This window comes from Triturus cristatus, chromosome 7 (genome assembly GCF_964204655.1).
Source record: "Triturus cristatus chromosome 7, aTriCri1.1, whole genome shotgun sequence".
Taxonomy (NCBI): domain Eukaryota; kingdom Metazoa; phylum Chordata; class Amphibia; order Caudata; family Salamandridae; genus Triturus; species Triturus cristatus.
This window is the reverse complement of record NC_140590.1, coordinates 250,313,105-250,330,147: the sequence shown is the minus strand read 5'-3', so window position 1 is coordinate 250,330,147 and position 17,043 is coordinate 250,313,105. Positions and strand designations below refer to the sequence as shown.

At 46.2% G+C, this 17,043-nt stretch overlaps 1 protein-coding gene across 1 annotated transcript in view; it reads right to left on the bottom strand.

The window, feature by feature from the left end:
* The window catches only part of GARIN5A (golgi associated RAB2 interactor 5A), a 245,012-nt gene that overhangs the window by 143,412 nt on the left and 84,557 nt on the right, over positions 1-17,043 (bottom strand). Inside the window, exon 4 of the mRNA XM_085614337.1 lies at positions 11,176-11,401. Coding sequence (XP_085470463.1) covers positions 11,176-11,401 — 226 coding nt within the window. The remainder of the gene's footprint in view (positions 1-11,175; positions 11,402-17,043) is intronic.

Below are 17,043 nucleotides of genomic sequence, written 5' to 3'. Positions count from 1 at the left end.
AGCAAAGGGAAGGCCCTGGTTGAAGTTGAAAGACCGGTGATTAGTACAATTTGCCCTGCCGTTGAGTTCAGATAGAGGGGGTAGCTGAGATCTTGCACCTATGTTTGATGAAAATGGAGAGGCCCCCCAGAAGGTCTTCCATAGGAGTTAGGCTGGGATGCTGATTGAGAGTTCATAGTAGCCATGGAGAGCCGATGGAGACAGAGACCAGGTCTCTTGAAAACAGATAATGTCACTTTTACTCAGATATTCCACTGATGATTTAGATGAAAGAGTTGACTTTAACCCAGCAGCATTCCAAGAGGAGATGGTCAGTTTACAATCTGACTGCTTGGCTGAGCCGCTAGGAAGGATACTGCTGGGAGCAAGGGGTTGGAGGCTCTCAATGGGTGTACCCATGGTGGCTGTAAGTATTATGGGAGACAGAGAGACTAGGTTTACAGCTCACCAAGGGTTGATTGTTATTATATGAAATGTTTTTTGAGGTTATCCGCTTTTTATGCGTCTGGCAGCCAAACATGGGTTGCACCCCGCGTCCCTTTCAAAACGCTAGTGTACGGCCTCACTGGGTCATCCTGAAGAAGAACAGGGGGATATTTTTGTTGGGTAGGGACCCAGAGTTCTATACCCCAGTCTTCAAAGAAACTGACTTCACCAAAAATGTAATCCCTAAGGGATTCTCGTGAACACGTTGTGACAGTTGCTTCCGAAGCCCCTTTGCCTGGCATTAAGGCAAACTTGACTGATGTAAGATCAGAAAAAGTAATCCCAGGGCGCGCCGGGAGATGCTTGAATAAGCGAATGAGGTTATTTCTATTAAGAGTGTCATGCAGGCCCTTGTGTGCAAAGTGAGGAAAAAAAACAAGTTCTGCATCTTTTTTCGGACTTTGGTATTTCTTACTCCCAACTGTTTCAGGCGGAGACAAAGGTGACATAAGGTGTAGGGGTGTAACTTCAGATAGACGATGATTCCCCACCAATTGACTTTGCCCTCCCGAGGCCTGTATAAATTGAGACTAAGAAGGCTTCTGCGTTTGTGTAGGGTAGTCCCAAAGAGGTTTGGTCGGGTCACCTGATGGGTAACGCAGAAAAGGTCCCATCAGTGCGCCGTCTGATGTGATTTGGTAAACAACAGTGGTATGGTTTACATTTTCCGAGCGCTTGTTTGGACCGTTCCATGTGTTTGGGGCTTCCCTTAAAGGCTGAGCTGTGATGTCTTGCCTGCCCAATCTTTGGCCTTGAGAGGCTATCCCCTTGATTTTTGTTGACGAAGACCCATGCTTCCTGATGGTAGAGTATAGTTCAGTGACACGGGGGCAGGTGGGGTCCCCTTGGGAGCTTCTTGAGTGAGTGACCGAGGGTTATTATTATCAATGAGAATCATTCTAGTCTCAGGGGTTTCCGTTTTGAGTTTTAAAGCCTGGTTAAAAATAGGGAAGTGAGAGAGTCCCCTCACTTCAGAAACTGGCATGCTAGTAAACCCTGTCCCGTCAAACCCCGATCTCCGTTTTGCAAGACGTTGTTTTTTGGTTTGTTTTTTAAGTTTCTTTCTCTCCCTCCTAGACAATGGTGGTTTCATGGGGAGAATAGAGGGCAGGTGGGCGACGTTTGAAGGAGCTGGGGCAGTGAGATCAGGCTGCGTAGTCGCTAATGAGGTGGTCGTTAGACTGCTGATGTTAACGGTCTCCAAGCCAGCTTTGGGATCACTTGTACCAGGCAGTGACTGACAGGCAAAAAAGTTGTGTTTTCGATGTCTGATTCCAAGGGGAGAGAAGCAGTTCTTCTTGCTGATGATAAATAATCTAATGTTGCTCAGCACAGCGACCCTTTAGAGGGAGAACCAGTTTGAGCCTCTTAAGTAGATTTAGTTTTCCCGTTGCTGTTGGTATTGAGCTTCACGCTGTCCAAAAGCGAGCCCAGAATTTCTGGAAGGGATGAGATTTGTTAATTAGTGAACAGGAGGAACAAGAGTTCGGGCTAACAGGTGGCCCTACAGAACTTTCGAGAGAACTTAGCCTGGAGCCCAAGTTGGACAATGTTAAAGCCAAAGTTTGAATTAAGTCGATCTGCAGTTCCATTTTCTGGGATTGCCATAACAGGGCTGTTGCGATAGAGCCTTGTTTTATGTGAAGGGACGTCACCGAGATCGAGAAAGGACTTGTGGGCCCCGCGGGCGTAGGTGGCTCCTTGTCTTCTTGCACAGTGCTGAAAGAATTGTAATGAGAACTGAAGCCCGGTGTGTGCACTAGGGAGGCCTCAATTCGGGCTTCTAGGAAGGCCAGGAATCAACCGCATAGATTTTTAGATGAAAAGGGGCTTTCATACATTGTGCTCTTTCTTGGTGAGGAGTCAGTGGGCTCAATTTGCTGTGCACCCGGGATGCAGCACGGGGCAGACTTGGGTGATAAAGAAGCTGCTGCCGGGTCACCACTGCTTTCTTGAAAGTTTAAAGGGGAGGACGAGCTGCCGTCATGAACTTGAGCTTGAACTTGTAATTTGGCTGCAGTAATTGTTGCAGTAATTGTTGTAGAGTCTAAGACAAAGTCTGGTACAGAAGGGTTTCCAGTGCCGATGGAGTGGGCTCTTAGTGAGTCAATGGAAGTGTCCTGGATCGTAATGACATCCTCCTGGAAAGGCCTGTGCAGCTGGAAATTCTCAAGTGACACCTGGGCCTCAGGCGAGCACAAACGAGAAGCCTCAGAAAATGATCCTTTGATATGGCCAGGGCTGTGGGAGGAAGGCTGGTCGTGGTCCTGGGCTTCCGGATCGCACTGCGATATCGTGGTAGAGGCAGGGCCAGTTTGAGAAGCGGCCTTACTAAAAAACTCACTGATCAGTACTCGTGACAGTTGGCCTCCTGGGTATGATAATTTGTCTCGCAGTGACGGCGACTGTTGTGGAGCCCCTCTGGGAGAGACCCGGGCGGTGTCAGCTCGAAAGGTGGTACCCTTTCTCCGGGGGAGTTTCCTTAGTGGCATTTTGACTTGCCCCTCCATAAGGCACCCTTGAGATACTACTTGCAGTTTTGCAGCTTGGGGCTTGCCACAGCACAATTTCCCTGTCAGGGATCGGCAACTCCTCAGCACTCTGTCCAATGATTACTTACGCCAGTAAATGTGACAGACTAGTTGTAGTTGTAAACAAACTGTCTGTATGACGTGGTGGTGGAAGGCAAAGGCAAGCAAATCCGCCAGGTCAAGTCCCCGCAATTCCGGTCGGGGGCTCAAAGGCAATGGAAGGCAGCCTTTCCCATGCTGCCTGGCACCCAACTGGGCGTCACTCGTGTGCTGAGGGCAGGTGGTGGCGTGGCAGCGCGCTCTCCCCCAACTCCACAACTCTGCTCCACTCACCGCCTCCGCCTGTTACTTGTTTAACTCGGCTTCGCTGTCAGCCGATGCCAAATGCCAAATGCCAGACAAGGGCCGGATTGTCAGTCCGAGGGTCAGGGCTCGTTACTCATTGCGGCCGTGCGGCTGTACGGGGGATGAATCTGATAAAATCTATTGGTTTGGCTGGCTGGTTTTCCCCCCTCTGAGTGTGTCAAGTCCGCCTCGGGTCGTCCTTGGGTGTAGCGGGAGCGGGAGAGCGGCTCTGGTCCCCCACTCTGCACTGCTCACCCGTCACAATGCGTGAGGAAGGAAGGAAGAAAGAGTGTGTGAGCCGAGGGAACTGAGAGCGGGGAAGCAAAAGAGAACTGCCGCTGCACCAACCTGCTCGGCTTGACCCGGCTCGACCCCTCAGCTCGACCCCAGCTCCTTCAAGCACCGGCCCCGATCGCGGCTCTGCTCCGCTCCACTCTGACTGCACAGGCTGCTGACTGCGCGGGACTCCTCCTCCTCACAGGTGAGTGCATCAAATAATGCCTCAGTGGCTGGAGTAGTGCTCTCCTCCACTTTAACAGACCAACAACAAAGGTACTGCTACAACTTTCTGGGACAGTTTGCTGGTTTGTTTCCACTCACCCTAGGTCTGACAACTTAGTGTGTTCATGATATGGTCACAGGTGACAGCTTGCCTGTCAAAAGTAAAATGTACAGACTGTCAGACCAGGTCAACACTAGTATTAAAACTGAGGTAGTCAAAACATGTGGTAACTGAGCCCTCTAACAGTCCTTGGGCCAGCCCGGTAGTACTGGTGCCTAAACGCAGCTCCAAATATGGGAAACCTGGGTACTACATTAGGCTTGTGAAGGGGTATGGAACCATTGTAGCACCACTGACAGAACTCATTTCCAAGAAACAACATAAAAACGTTATATGTCAAAAGGACTAGGACAACCTGAAAGAAGGATTTTGCACAGCGCCTGGCCTAAAGGCACCTTATTAAGGGGTTCACTGTACAAACAAATGCTTCTGAGCATGGGATTGAGACAGTGTTGGCACAGCAAAATGATGAGGGCCAGGATCAACCAGCTGCCTTTATTAGCATGCAACTCCTCCCCAGAGAGCAGTGTTGGAGTGCCATTGAGAGGGAAGCCTTTGCTGTTGTGACACTTCCTGTTTGGGACTCACTTCAGAGTTTACACTGACTATAAACCTCTCAGATAGCTAATGCTGATGCGAGGAGAGAACCCCAAACTGCTGAGGGGGTCTATTTCCCAACAGAATATGGACTTTTCAGTGTCACACAAACCTAGGAGTGGCGATACCAATGCACGTGGCCTTTCCAGGTTCTTCCACTTAGATGATAAGAACTACCAGGGTATAGGTGAGTTGCTATCACCTTTCATCTGGAGGGGGGCCATGAAAGGAAAGGCCTCTTCCTGCATGATCACCCCCTAGCATTTGGACTGACACTGCTGGCTTGATGACTCTGAATTCTCGACAAACAAGCTTCAGTGCCATAGCTCTGAAACTTAAAAGGATATATGTTGAACTGAACTACACACAAATTGGCATAAGCTAACTTACTTACAAGTCCCTAGTATATGGTGCCAAGGGTACCCAGAGCCTGTAGGCTAAGTGTCTCTTGTGAACTGAAGCACTCATTGTGCCACTACGAATGTGACAAAGAAAAGCATGACCTCAGCCTGCCAGTGCAGGCTGGCAGAGCAGTTTACAACTGCTAGTTTGACTTTGCCATTTAAACTAAAACCAAAGCCCAAACCTTCCCTTTTCAAATTTGCTGGTCATCCCTAAAGCAGGTTGTTAGAAATGAGGGGTCTCTAGTTGGCGGAGGTAGGTACCTTTGTCTAAGTAAGGACCCTTCTTCCTAGTCAGTGTAAGGGGGATACACTTCTAAAATAACCCCTGCTCACCCCTTGGTAGCTTGGCACAAGCAGACAGGCTTATCTCAGAGGAAGTGTGTAAAGCATTTGTGCATGCATACTATAACACAGTGAAAACACTACAAATGGACACCACACCAGTTTAGAAAAATAAGCAAACTTTAACTAAACCAACAAGACCAAAAACAACAAAAATCCAGCATACAATACTCTTAAAAAATAGTAATATTGTGCAAAATAACCTTTAAATAGCAGGAAAACCGTGAAAATACAGTACCTCTGACTTGGTAGCTCCGTACGGGGCTACCACGATACTGAATATGACAGAGTTTAACAATTCCAGCCAACCACATCAGTACGGGTTAGCTAAAGTGTCGACAGTCTCGGAGACAGTACCTTTTTTTGCTGTGAGGTGAGATGGAATTGTTGCAGCTGGTGGTCTCCTCACAGCTCAGTGCAGGCAGCGGCTCGTTGACGGAGTCGGTGAGACCAAGGCTTACGTTGCAGGGTGAGATGGTGCTCAATGCGGTGCTGGCAGGTCACAATGCGGTGAACGTAGCCGGGCGATGTTCGAGTCAGGCAGCGACAGAGTCGATGCCGTCAGTGCAGCGTGTAGTGAAGCGTTGCGGAGTGCGATGCCCACCGGGCAAGCAGCGGTTTGTTGACGGAGTCGGTGAGACCAGGGTTGCATTGCGAAACGAGGCGGTGCTCTCTACGGTGCCTTCAGGACACGGAATCCTGCGACGGACTTAGTGACAGAGTTGGTTACCCTTTTCTTCTCCAGGCAACTGAAACCAGCGGTTCCAGAGACGGTGCCCAGAAGCTTGGTGATGTCTTTGATGTTCCTGAGACCTCGTGAACAGGGGGCAAGCTCCACTTTAAGCCCTTGGAGATCTTCCTCAAGCAGGAGACCCAGCACACAGCAAAGTCCTTCTCCTTTCCTTGGTATAAACAGCCTCTGCAGGCCAACCCCAGACAGCACACAGCAAAGGGGCAGTACTCCTCCTCCAGTTTCTCCAGCTCTTCTCCTTGGCAAAGGTTACTCTTGATTTACCAGAAGTGATTTAAAGTTCTGGTGTCTGGGCCCCAATATTTATACAGCAAAATAATTTGTTCTCTGAAGGCAGAGAGTGTCTGTGCCCACCCAAAACCAGTTCTGTCCTCACTGGTGCAGCTTCCTGGCAGGAGATGGAGACAGCATTGTGGAAGGCAGACCAGGCCCAGTCAGGTGAAAGGAAATCTCTTCCCACTACTCTAAATGCAGCCCAGGTCTATTCAGCCCAGCCTTAACTCATTCAGAGACTCTGAAGCCACTGCTCATCCCTAGCCCCTGTCACTCCAAAGCCAGACAGTCAATACACATCCTAATAGAGGCACACTGGATGGCTAAGCAAGAAAATACCTACTTTCTAACAGTGGTATTTTCAAACACAAAATGTAAAAATCACCTTCACTAAAAGTTGCATTTCTACATTCTGGGTTCAGGCAAACTAAACTTTGTTTTCCTACACTGTTCCCAGGGATAGTTATGTTTATAATATGTTATAAGCAAACTCCCCATTCTATCCTATGGGAACAGGTAGCCTTACAATAGTGAGAAAACAAAAATGGCATTATTTCACACGCCACACATACCAGGGCATGTCCTACCTTTTACATACACTGCACCCTGCCCACAGGGGTACCTTGGGCCTACCTTAGGGGTGACTACCATGAAAGAAAAGGGAAGGGTAGGGCCTGGCAAGTGGGCGCACTTGCCATGTCGACATGGCAGTACTAGACTGCACACAGATACTGCAGTGGCAGATCTGTGTCACATTTACCAGCTGCTGATGTGTGTGGCACAATTAGTGCTGCATGTCCACTTAGCAGCATTCGATTTACAGGCCCTGGGCACACACAGTGCACTGTACTAGTGGCTGACTAGTAAATCAAATACGGCAATCATGGTCTCACTAATCCATAACAATAATTTACAAAGAGAGCACTTGCACTTTGGCACTGAACTGCAGTGGCAAAGTGCCCAAAGCATCTAGACTAGCAAAAACGCAGTCCAACACAAAGCACAAAAACACAGGAGGAAAAGGCAAACATACTGGGGAATCCCTCGCCAAATGGTGCCAGGTCTAACACAGGTCTACTGAACCCTAAGGGAAGGATGAATATATAAAAAGGATGGGCATGTGTCCAGACAGTAAAAACCCTGCCATATAGTTTTTCCTACCATGGAAAGGCTAATGTATGGAGTTACATGCTGACAACTCAGCAGTTCTAACTTCCAAATGAGACTACTAAAGATGATACTTCAAGGTATTGATCGAATCATCGCATTAAACCTGACATGTTGCTTAAAATGAATTTAATGTAACTTTTTAACAAATGGCAACTTTAGAAAGTTGCCATTGTGTAGCTGTTTACGGTTGCACCCAAGCTCTGGTCCTCCAGACAGCCTTCTGCCCTCCTGGAAGAAGGTGAGAACGACTCTCAGGAAGTCAAACAATTGATCTGCTATGGGAAGAGGTGCAACCTCCTCCTGGCAGGGTGGCCAAGATTGGGTGTGAGCCCAAAAGGCGAGCTTCAAAGGAGAAATTGTCTTTGAAGGGCGAATGTTATACATGCAAGGAAGGGGCAGCTCTTTTGTTTAGGAAGACAGACTGGCATTTCAGATAGGGAAGGAAAAGTCATTGTCAAACCGGTTTTTCATGAGGAAAGTAGATCCCTAATAGCAACACCTCTGGGTTGGGCTGGGGAGCTCCACACGCCAAGAGAAAGGTCCTGCCATATGGTAGTAGGCAGGAAAGTGCATTTTGGGCTAGCCATATGCCACACTTGAAGGAAACTTGTCACTAGGCTAGAGGAGTATAAGTAGCCCATTGCTTAGTAGTCACCAAATCCCCCAAAGACAAGAAATGGGCATAGAAATGGCACCCATGGGACCCAGACTCAGATCATGTCTGAACTGGAACGAGGACCAAAGAAAGACTGCCCTGCTTTTCCTTGGACCTAGCAAGAGAGGCTGCACCAAAGACTGGACTGCAGCTGCTGAACTTTGGGTTAGCCCTGCCCATGCAAATGTTGTCCCCGAACCCCAGACAGTGACTCCAAGAGTCAGTTGGTTGACTCCCTGTTACAGGCACAGGGCCTTAAAACACAAACAAGCCTGGTTTTGGAAGTTGGTTGCCCAGAATACTCAATCGCCGAAGTGCAGCTTGGGAACCAAGTCCCTGCCCTCAAAAGTTTCACCCGAGTCCACTGGACCTGGGAGAGTCATTGGAGTTCATATTGATTGCCCAGCACTGAGCTTACTGGCAGTTGAAGGGAACCGCAAGTTTTGTTGTAACCAGAGACCTGCAGACTAATGGCAACCGGTTTTTGCTGGACTACAAGAGGACTTCATGGGACGTTGACTCCAAAAGCCAAAGTCACCACCCTTACTCAAAGACTCTGGGGTGGCTACAGGAAGACCTCATCAACGGAAGATCCCTTTCAGTGGCTCATCCTCATCGGGCATCCTGTATCCCTTGCATTAGGACCACTCCATTAAAGTCGATGGCGGTTCACCCAGAGAGCCTGGAACTGTACTGGAGACTGCATTCACTACATGGTAACTGCTTTACTTGACCTTATTCAACCCAGTCACTCGCTCACTGCCAGAGTTGGTCACCATAAGTCCCATTAAAGCTGTTTTTAAGTTACTTGTCTGGCTAACCCTAAATAGAAAAATTACAATGATTTATTGTGTTGAGTGAAAATCTGTGATTTCTTTTTTCTTTAAATATTCTTGTCTCTGGACCACTCCAGTGGATTTGTGTCACTAAGGTGTTTAAACATATATATACAACCTATTATTACAAATTGGTGTTGGGTTTTCACTGAGTCTCTTTTTTCACTTTTTCAACTGATTTGGTTCTTCTTAGTGCTTTACATTTGTTCCTTTGATAAAGCCTGATGCTGTGACCCACAGCTATCCAGGACTGAGCTAAGGTTTTACAAACAAACCTGATTCTACCTGATAACAATGGTACCATTAATACATGGTGAGGTCCCACAACCAAACCATATAGTAATCCATACTACTGAATTCACTGGGGCATGGAACACATCAAAACATAACATGAATTTGAATCACTGCTGACATAGAGTCATAGAGTACCATGAAAACTTTACAAAACGGTCCATGCAGCTCAGGTCCAGGCTGCATACAATAACAAGCATTTGCAATGCAATAGGTTTCTCATTTTCAAGAGTTTGAGCTATTGGCATTGTTAATGACAATGCATTTTATTTATGTGTTTTGAAAACCTGCAATTGGTGCTTAAACAGGCACTTTATATGTATAGTCATTGCTTACGAGAAGCAAGGCTCCTCTTTTACTGCCAGCCTTGCTTCTCGTAAGCAAGGACTATAAGTACAAAATGGGTGTTTACGCACCGCTTGCAGGTTTTCAAAACACATAAATGAAAGGCATTGTCATTTACAATGGCAAAAGTGCAAACTCTCGCACATGCGAGATCTATTGCTTTGCAAATGCTTGTTTAAAACTTCAGTTCACTAGCTCAGAAGTTGCCTTCTACAGCTGCAAATAAACAGAAGGACGCCTCGGTCCTCCAGAGCAGTGAAGATTTGGGGGGAGTTTGGGAGAGGCCAGGCGAGACACAGCTGCCATCAGATTGACAGGGCTGTAATCAGAGGGAAGCCTTGTTATCAGGAGAAGGGGCATTGGCTGCAGGGACTGCCAGTCTCCGGGGCAGGGGGCGGCTCTAGTGAATGGTGATGGACTGCTGGTTGCAGCTCATGCTGCGCTGGTTCTGTTTCACACGCAGTTCTATTGCTGAGCGCTGACGGGCAGAGAGCGAGAGAGCTTTTCTCACCTGCTGCTGCTAGGGTGGGCGGTGCTGCCTTCCTCAGAACTGCTGCTGTGATTACAGTGCCTCCTTGCTCTCAGTTCTGAACTACTGACTCTGAGCTGATGCTGCCTCTGATGCCGCGTGCTCCGTTGCCTGGAGACTCCTTTGCCGCTCCTGCCCTCAGCGGGCGCCTATCACGGTGTCCCATGTAGAACTGACACTGCTAGCAAAGAGATCTGCCAAGCCAACCGAGCTGTATTTATGATCTCAACCGTATCACTCACATTGTGTGTAAATAACAATTATTAAATAATGAAAAAACAGCACACATCCGAAAAGGGTAAGTGAGAGAGTCTAGGGAGGTGGTCAACACGAAAAACAGGAGGGGGGCAGGGAGTTTACACCATGGAGAGCATGAGGGGGGAGGGAGGGGCTAAATGCAACAGAACAATGGGCGAATGACAAGCAGGACCCGGTGCTGGGAGCCTAGGCAAAAGAAAAAGTAGAGCCCGCCACTAAGGAATATGGTCGATTGTGAAATAACACATGTAACTGGGGCAGTCTCAATGGCGTGACCAAAACACCAAGCAAAGGGACAAATGTAAGCTATTTAACGATGAAAACAAAAGAAATTCGAAAAGCACATGAAGGAACCAATCAAAAGCAATGGGTGTGCTAAATGGCCATTGAGGAGATACAACATGTGTCGCAGAGCAGCGCTTGCATGTTGACTCCAAGCTCGACCTAAAAAGGGACACAACCGACCCACCATTAGTCACCAGTTTGGAAGGTGAGGTTCACCTGCAGAACAGGTTTTTTCAGGGCCCGCTTTGACATGTGTGCAGACACGTTAGTAATCTCACCGCACAGAAATGATACCTTCTCTGAAGTTTTCAATATTTAAACATGCATTTAACAACCCTGTTTGTGGCAATAAATGAGGAGAGAATTTCTTTTTAAAACAAAGGCATAGGCTGAGGCTGCATGTCGAGAAAAACATTACAGTGTTCATCATGCATTCACTGTAGTCTCAGGGATACCCATCACATAGCCTGTAGATCACACAAGATTAGCATCAAACACTATTAATTAGAACTCACCTGTGCTGAGTCTATCATGAACTCGTAATCTCTGGCCATATTAGAGTTGCTAGGTGTTGGCTGTAAGAGGTAGATGAGCCGCATCCATCGTTGGAACAGGTCCTCCTCTTTTTCTGGTGGGGCGTGAAGCTGCAGGTAAAAGCTGCGACCACTCGCCAGTTTCAGTTTGATTTGTCGCATAGCGATGTTACTGACAGATAACCTCACAAGCTTTAATGGAAAGAGTCTGGAAAACATAAAACATAATCAGTTCCTTCTTGGTATCTACACTAAGTTCATCAATCTCAAAAATAGAAAATAAACAATGTTACCTGCTCACACCCTGGATATAATCCCACCACCAGCACCTTGCAACCCTTGACAACTGTCAATAATATCTTCATAATCAATACGAAACACTATCACCACAATCATGTAGAAAACCTAATATAATCCTCACAATTCAAAAGAAAGCCCAGTCAGTATCACAATTCAACTGTTAGACCTGGCATCCTTGGCATTGTTACCATGTCTTTTTGCCTCTACCGCCTGTATTTTTGATGTTATGCTGGACTTTGTTTTTGGTGGTTTCTGTACTCTGGGCACTTTACCACTACTGATCAAGGCTAAAGTGTAAGTTCTCCCTGTATAAATTGTGATTCTGATTTGTTGTCCATAATTGGCATATTTGATTTACTAGTAAGTCCCTACAAAAGCACACTGTGTGTGCCTACAGCCTGTAAATCAGATGCAACACTGGTTGTGCCACCCACATGCGTAGTCCTGTAAACTTGTCTCAGGCCTGCCATTGCAGTGTCTGTGAGTTCAGTTGTAAACTGCCAGGTCAACCCGGCAAGTGCAACCAATTGCCAGGCCCAAAACTTCCCTTATACTACATGTAAGGCACCCCTAAGATAGGCCCAAGTTACCCCCACGGGCAGGGTGCAGTGTATGCAAAAGGTAGGACATGTACTGGTGTGTTTTACATGTCCTGATAGTGAAATACTGCCAATTTCATTTTTCAGTATTGCAAAGACTAGCTCTCCCATAGGCTATCATTGGAGCTGACTTGTAATATCTTACAAGTGCAACTTTCAATTATGAACAGCTAGAGATTTGGTGATTGGGCTCGTTGAGCTCAGAATTCAGAAAAACACATTTTAGTAAAAGTGGCTTTTAAAAGTGTGTGTTTAAAATGCCACTTTTAGAAAGTGGGCATTTTTTTGTTTTACCATCCTGTGCCTCTGCCTGCCTTTGGAATCATCATCTGGTTTAGACTGACAGGGGCCTGTTTGTGCATTCACGCTAGACATTCACACAAAGGGAGTTAAGGTGTGTCCTGCATATCCTGATGGCACATCACCAGGGTGATGGGCCTTCTTGAGCTAGAGTGGTGGAAGGAGTTGTCACTGACACCTGAATAGGGCTGTGCCTGGCCTCTCATAATACTGTCTCACCCCCCCCCCCCCCCCCCGGAGTGTGTTTGGAGCCAAGACAGGGCAAGGCAAGAACTTGTGCACTACAAAGCCTATCCTTTAAGGAATGCCTACTTCAAAGGCCAAAAGGGGTATAAGTATTGGACTTAAGACCCCAAACTTCTAAAACACTTTTGGATCAAGAGAAGACTTAGCTAAGAAGAAAATCTGTAAGGGGGAGTTCTGCCCCTTTGCTGTGTGTTGCTATGCAGGGTTGGCGTGCAGTTGCTACTTCTGCCGAGGAGAGGAAAAGGACTGGACTTTACTGTGTATCCTGCTTGAGATGTTTTTCAAGTGCTTGTGTGTGCATGCCTCCTGTTAAGAACTCTCAGGGCCATCAAAGACTTCACCTGCAGCATCCCTGAACTCCACTGTTGGGAGTTCTGACCTGCAAAGTGGTGTCAAATCCAGTTCTGGACCCTTGGAGGTGGCTCCTGCTGCAAAAAGTTACAAAAGACTTGAAAATCGATGCTTCCCCCTTCCAGCGCCTGTTTTTCCAACACTGCACCGCCATGCGGGAATCGTTTCGACGCACCACCGCCATGTGGAAAAGACATCAAAACAGCACGTGCCCGCGGCTGAAGAAACCGCTGCAGCCTGAGTTCAGTGCACCATGGCCGAGACCCCCACACTGACAGGCCCAGCTGTGCGGCTGGCAGAATCAACACACCGTGGGACTGCGGCTGAATAAATCAACGAAGCACCTGTTTGTCGCCGCAGTGACCTCCATCGCGCCCGGATTTTCATGCATCGCACCTGTCTGCCAAGTTTTTTACTGCATCACCTGCAGACACGAACCGCCTTGGATCCAATGCATCACTTCCCCCCACAGTCTGGATTAGACGCAACGTGATATGTGCTACAGAACTGACGCATCGCCGCTCCAGGGACTCCGGAATCGACACATCACGGTGCTTTATGACACTTCCCTCCTCTGCGGCCGTTTTCCCATTAGGATTTTGACACATATAAGGTACTTTGTGTAAAAACACCTCATCCATACAGTTCTATGGACAGAATTTGTTAAAACGTTACAAAAATTATATCTTGAGTTGTGTATGTTGGATTTTTGTTGTTTAGGTCTTGCTTGGTTTAAATATTGTTTGACTGTGTTAATATGTGTGTTATGTACAAACACTTTACACATTACCTCTGAGATAGGCCTACCTGATTGAGCCAAGCTACCAAAGGGGTGAGCAGGGCTTATCTTGGGTGTGTAACTCCTTACCCTGATTAGAAGGAAGGGTCCCTACTTGGACAGGGTGCATACCACTGCCAACTAGAGTCCCTAATCCCTAACATCAACTGACATCCCCTTCCAACTTCACAATACAATGCAACACATTCTGGCAATCCAAATATGAAATCCAACAACATCAATGTAAACTAACTCAGAACCAATACCGTTCTCACAATACAACTATGAATCTAATATCACTCTTGCAATCCTACGGATAATTCAACATCGTTCTCACAATACAATTAGAAACAAAGCACCATCCTTACAAACAATAAGGACCAAATGCCATTCTCCCAATCCAAATGAGAATCCAACACTGTTCTCAAAATCCAACTGAGAGCCAAAAACTATTCTCATAATCCACCTAAGAACATAGCACTATTCATCCAGGCAAACTGAGCACACAAGAGGATCTTCAGTATATAACTGAGAGCAAAACCACACATCCTGACAATCCAATTGAGGATACTGCACCATCCTCGAAATTCCTCTGGGATTCCAACAACAATGTGTCGAAAACCCTCACTGTAACATACAGATGAAGTGTTTCATATGTTAAACTGAAAAAAAAAATTTTTAATGGCCTAATTATTAATCTTATTTATGCTTCCCACTTATGCAACATATATCCAGGGTGCACTGTGTAAAGTTGTAAAGTTGTGTGGCTTGGGTATGGTGAGTTCAAGGGAATCTCTTATTTACAAGGGAATTAACCAAATTCTGTTGATGCAGTCCTGTGTAAGTTGAACTTCTCTTTCACTGGGTAGATCAGACCTAGCACAGAGGAAGTCTCAATGCCCGCAAGGCACACTGTTGGCCTCTATTTGTAATCCAACGTCCCATACACTAATTTTCAAGCACGGCAAGATGCTGAAATGCCTAATTTTATTTCTACCAATCTTTTGAGGTTAGAAATAAACTTGTTTTTCTCTGGATAGTGGTTTTAAATCTCATTTAGGGAAAGGTTCTGTCGCCACCCCCTGCTGCTCTCTTTTATATCCAGATCTGAGCAAACCACTCTAGGTATGCTTCAAAACTTAAAAAGTAACACTTTAAAAAATAACACTTCTTAATTATTAGTTCTAGAAAAATATTTTGAACAAGTAACACTTACCAAAATGTTTGTTCCCAAAATGTATTGAAGTAAGAGCAGTGTGAAAGGAGATAAGGATTTAGGGTTAAAGGTGTATGCTGTGGAGTATAGGATTAAGAGATATGGTTTAAGAGGTCAGAGTATGGGGTAAGTGTTTAGGCAATAGTGTTAAAGGTTTGGGGTTTATGGTTTTGCATTTACTTTTAATGTGTCTTACAATTTGATAGCTATTCAACTGTTGAGTTGGTATTGCAAGGCGTGACAGACTGGATCTGCAAACACACCCAAGGTTTAAACTAGACAAGGGGGTGACAAGGAGCTTCGTGTTTAGTGAAAGAACTATGAATGCAGTCACGCAGGTTACATACACAGCAACTCTTAAGCAAGATTGCGAATGTACACAGCAAATGCACAAGACTGCTGTTAACAAAATACAACTTAAGGACAAACTTTAGCTGTCAGGGAGAAATATGATCGATTACGCAGTTTTTTGGGGGACAATGAAAGCGCATACACTTTGACCCAGTTTTAGGTCTCAAGAATGGCAGTGGAGAGTGGTGGAGAATGTCAACTGGAATTATAGAGGCATCTGTACAATGCGAATGTCACAATCTTTGTACAAGCTGGTGGCGATCAAAAAATCGCACAAACAACATATAAAAATATAACAAAGCAAGATGGCGATCCCAAAATGGCGCTACCGGCTACTGATAGCTACAGTCGTTTTACACTCACCTGTGAACATACGGTGGCTACAAGCTTGAAGACAGTCTTTTTGACTTAAACCGCCGCAGGCAGTAGCTGATCAGGACTTGCGCGTAAACCCAAACGAAACTGCTTACAAGCCAAAACTAGAGCCTCAAGTTTTTAGAGCCTCAACAGGATCCGGAGCCCATTATCGCTTCACCCGAAGAACTGCTTGAAAGGCAGGTAGCACTGCAACACCATCTATGAAGCTCCACTGGAGCACTTCTTTCTATGTCTATTTAATTCTATGTACGAGCCAGGTAGCTGGGCATTGTGTTGTCGCAGGATCTCCATGGGAAGTAAAAGCCGAACTAGTAGGAAGGCTCCAATATATATGACCTGGGCTGCTCGTCGCAGGTCCCACTTTCTCAAAAAATAAATACTTCCAAAGACTATGGGTTGCTTCCCAAACTGTTTGCTTGGTGTGCATCTATTCGCTGCTCCCCTGGCTAGTTTTGACGCCGCACTAGGTGCCGGAGCGCACAGATTGGGAACTGCTGGGGATTGTCAGTTAGTATTTAAGGATTGATGTATTGGGTTAAAAGTACAGAGTTTAAGAGTATGGTGTTTGGGTCAAATGTATAGGTTTAAGATTTTGGGTTTAGGGTTTAGAGTAAGTAAGTAAAACTTTTGTAGAGCCTGTAACTGCCAAAGCCAAGCGTCCAAATGAGTAGGCAGAGATATCTACTTACTATGGATGGAAAAAAGCCAGGTTTGTAGAGTCTTCCTGAAAAGCACAGTGTTTGATTGGACTCTAAAGGAAAGAAGCATAGTATTTCAGAGCTTACAAGCTAGGAAGGAGAAACTTCTCCCTCTCCGTCTGGCTTTCTTTATTTTTCAGACTGCAACTAATTTGGCAGTGCCTGTGCTAAGATTGCGATTGAGAGCATGCCAGAAAAAAATCTTCCAAAAATAGGTTGCACTTACAATGTGTAAGGCCTTATGGACCATCTGCAAGGTCTTAAATCTGACTCTCTCACTAACAGGTAGCCAATGCAAATCACAAATGTTTTTTGAGCTAGAGCTGAATTTGGGTATCTTCCAAAGCAGACAAGCGGCTGCATTTTGAAGAGACTGAAGTTTTAATTACAAGCGCTTCGGGATTCCTTAGTATAACGCATTACAATAATCTAGCCTGAATATTACAAGAGCCACGATAGCCACTTTCTGCAGATTTTAAAGTATGAATTGGAACACTTTCTTTAAAGCCCTGTGAAGGTGAAAGCATGACGAGGGTGCGGCCAGGCAGCCGACCGCAATGGCCGTGCGAAGCTCCGGCAGGCACACCTGAATCCTACCTCATCCGCTTGCGTTCTCGTTCAGAATTCCAGCCC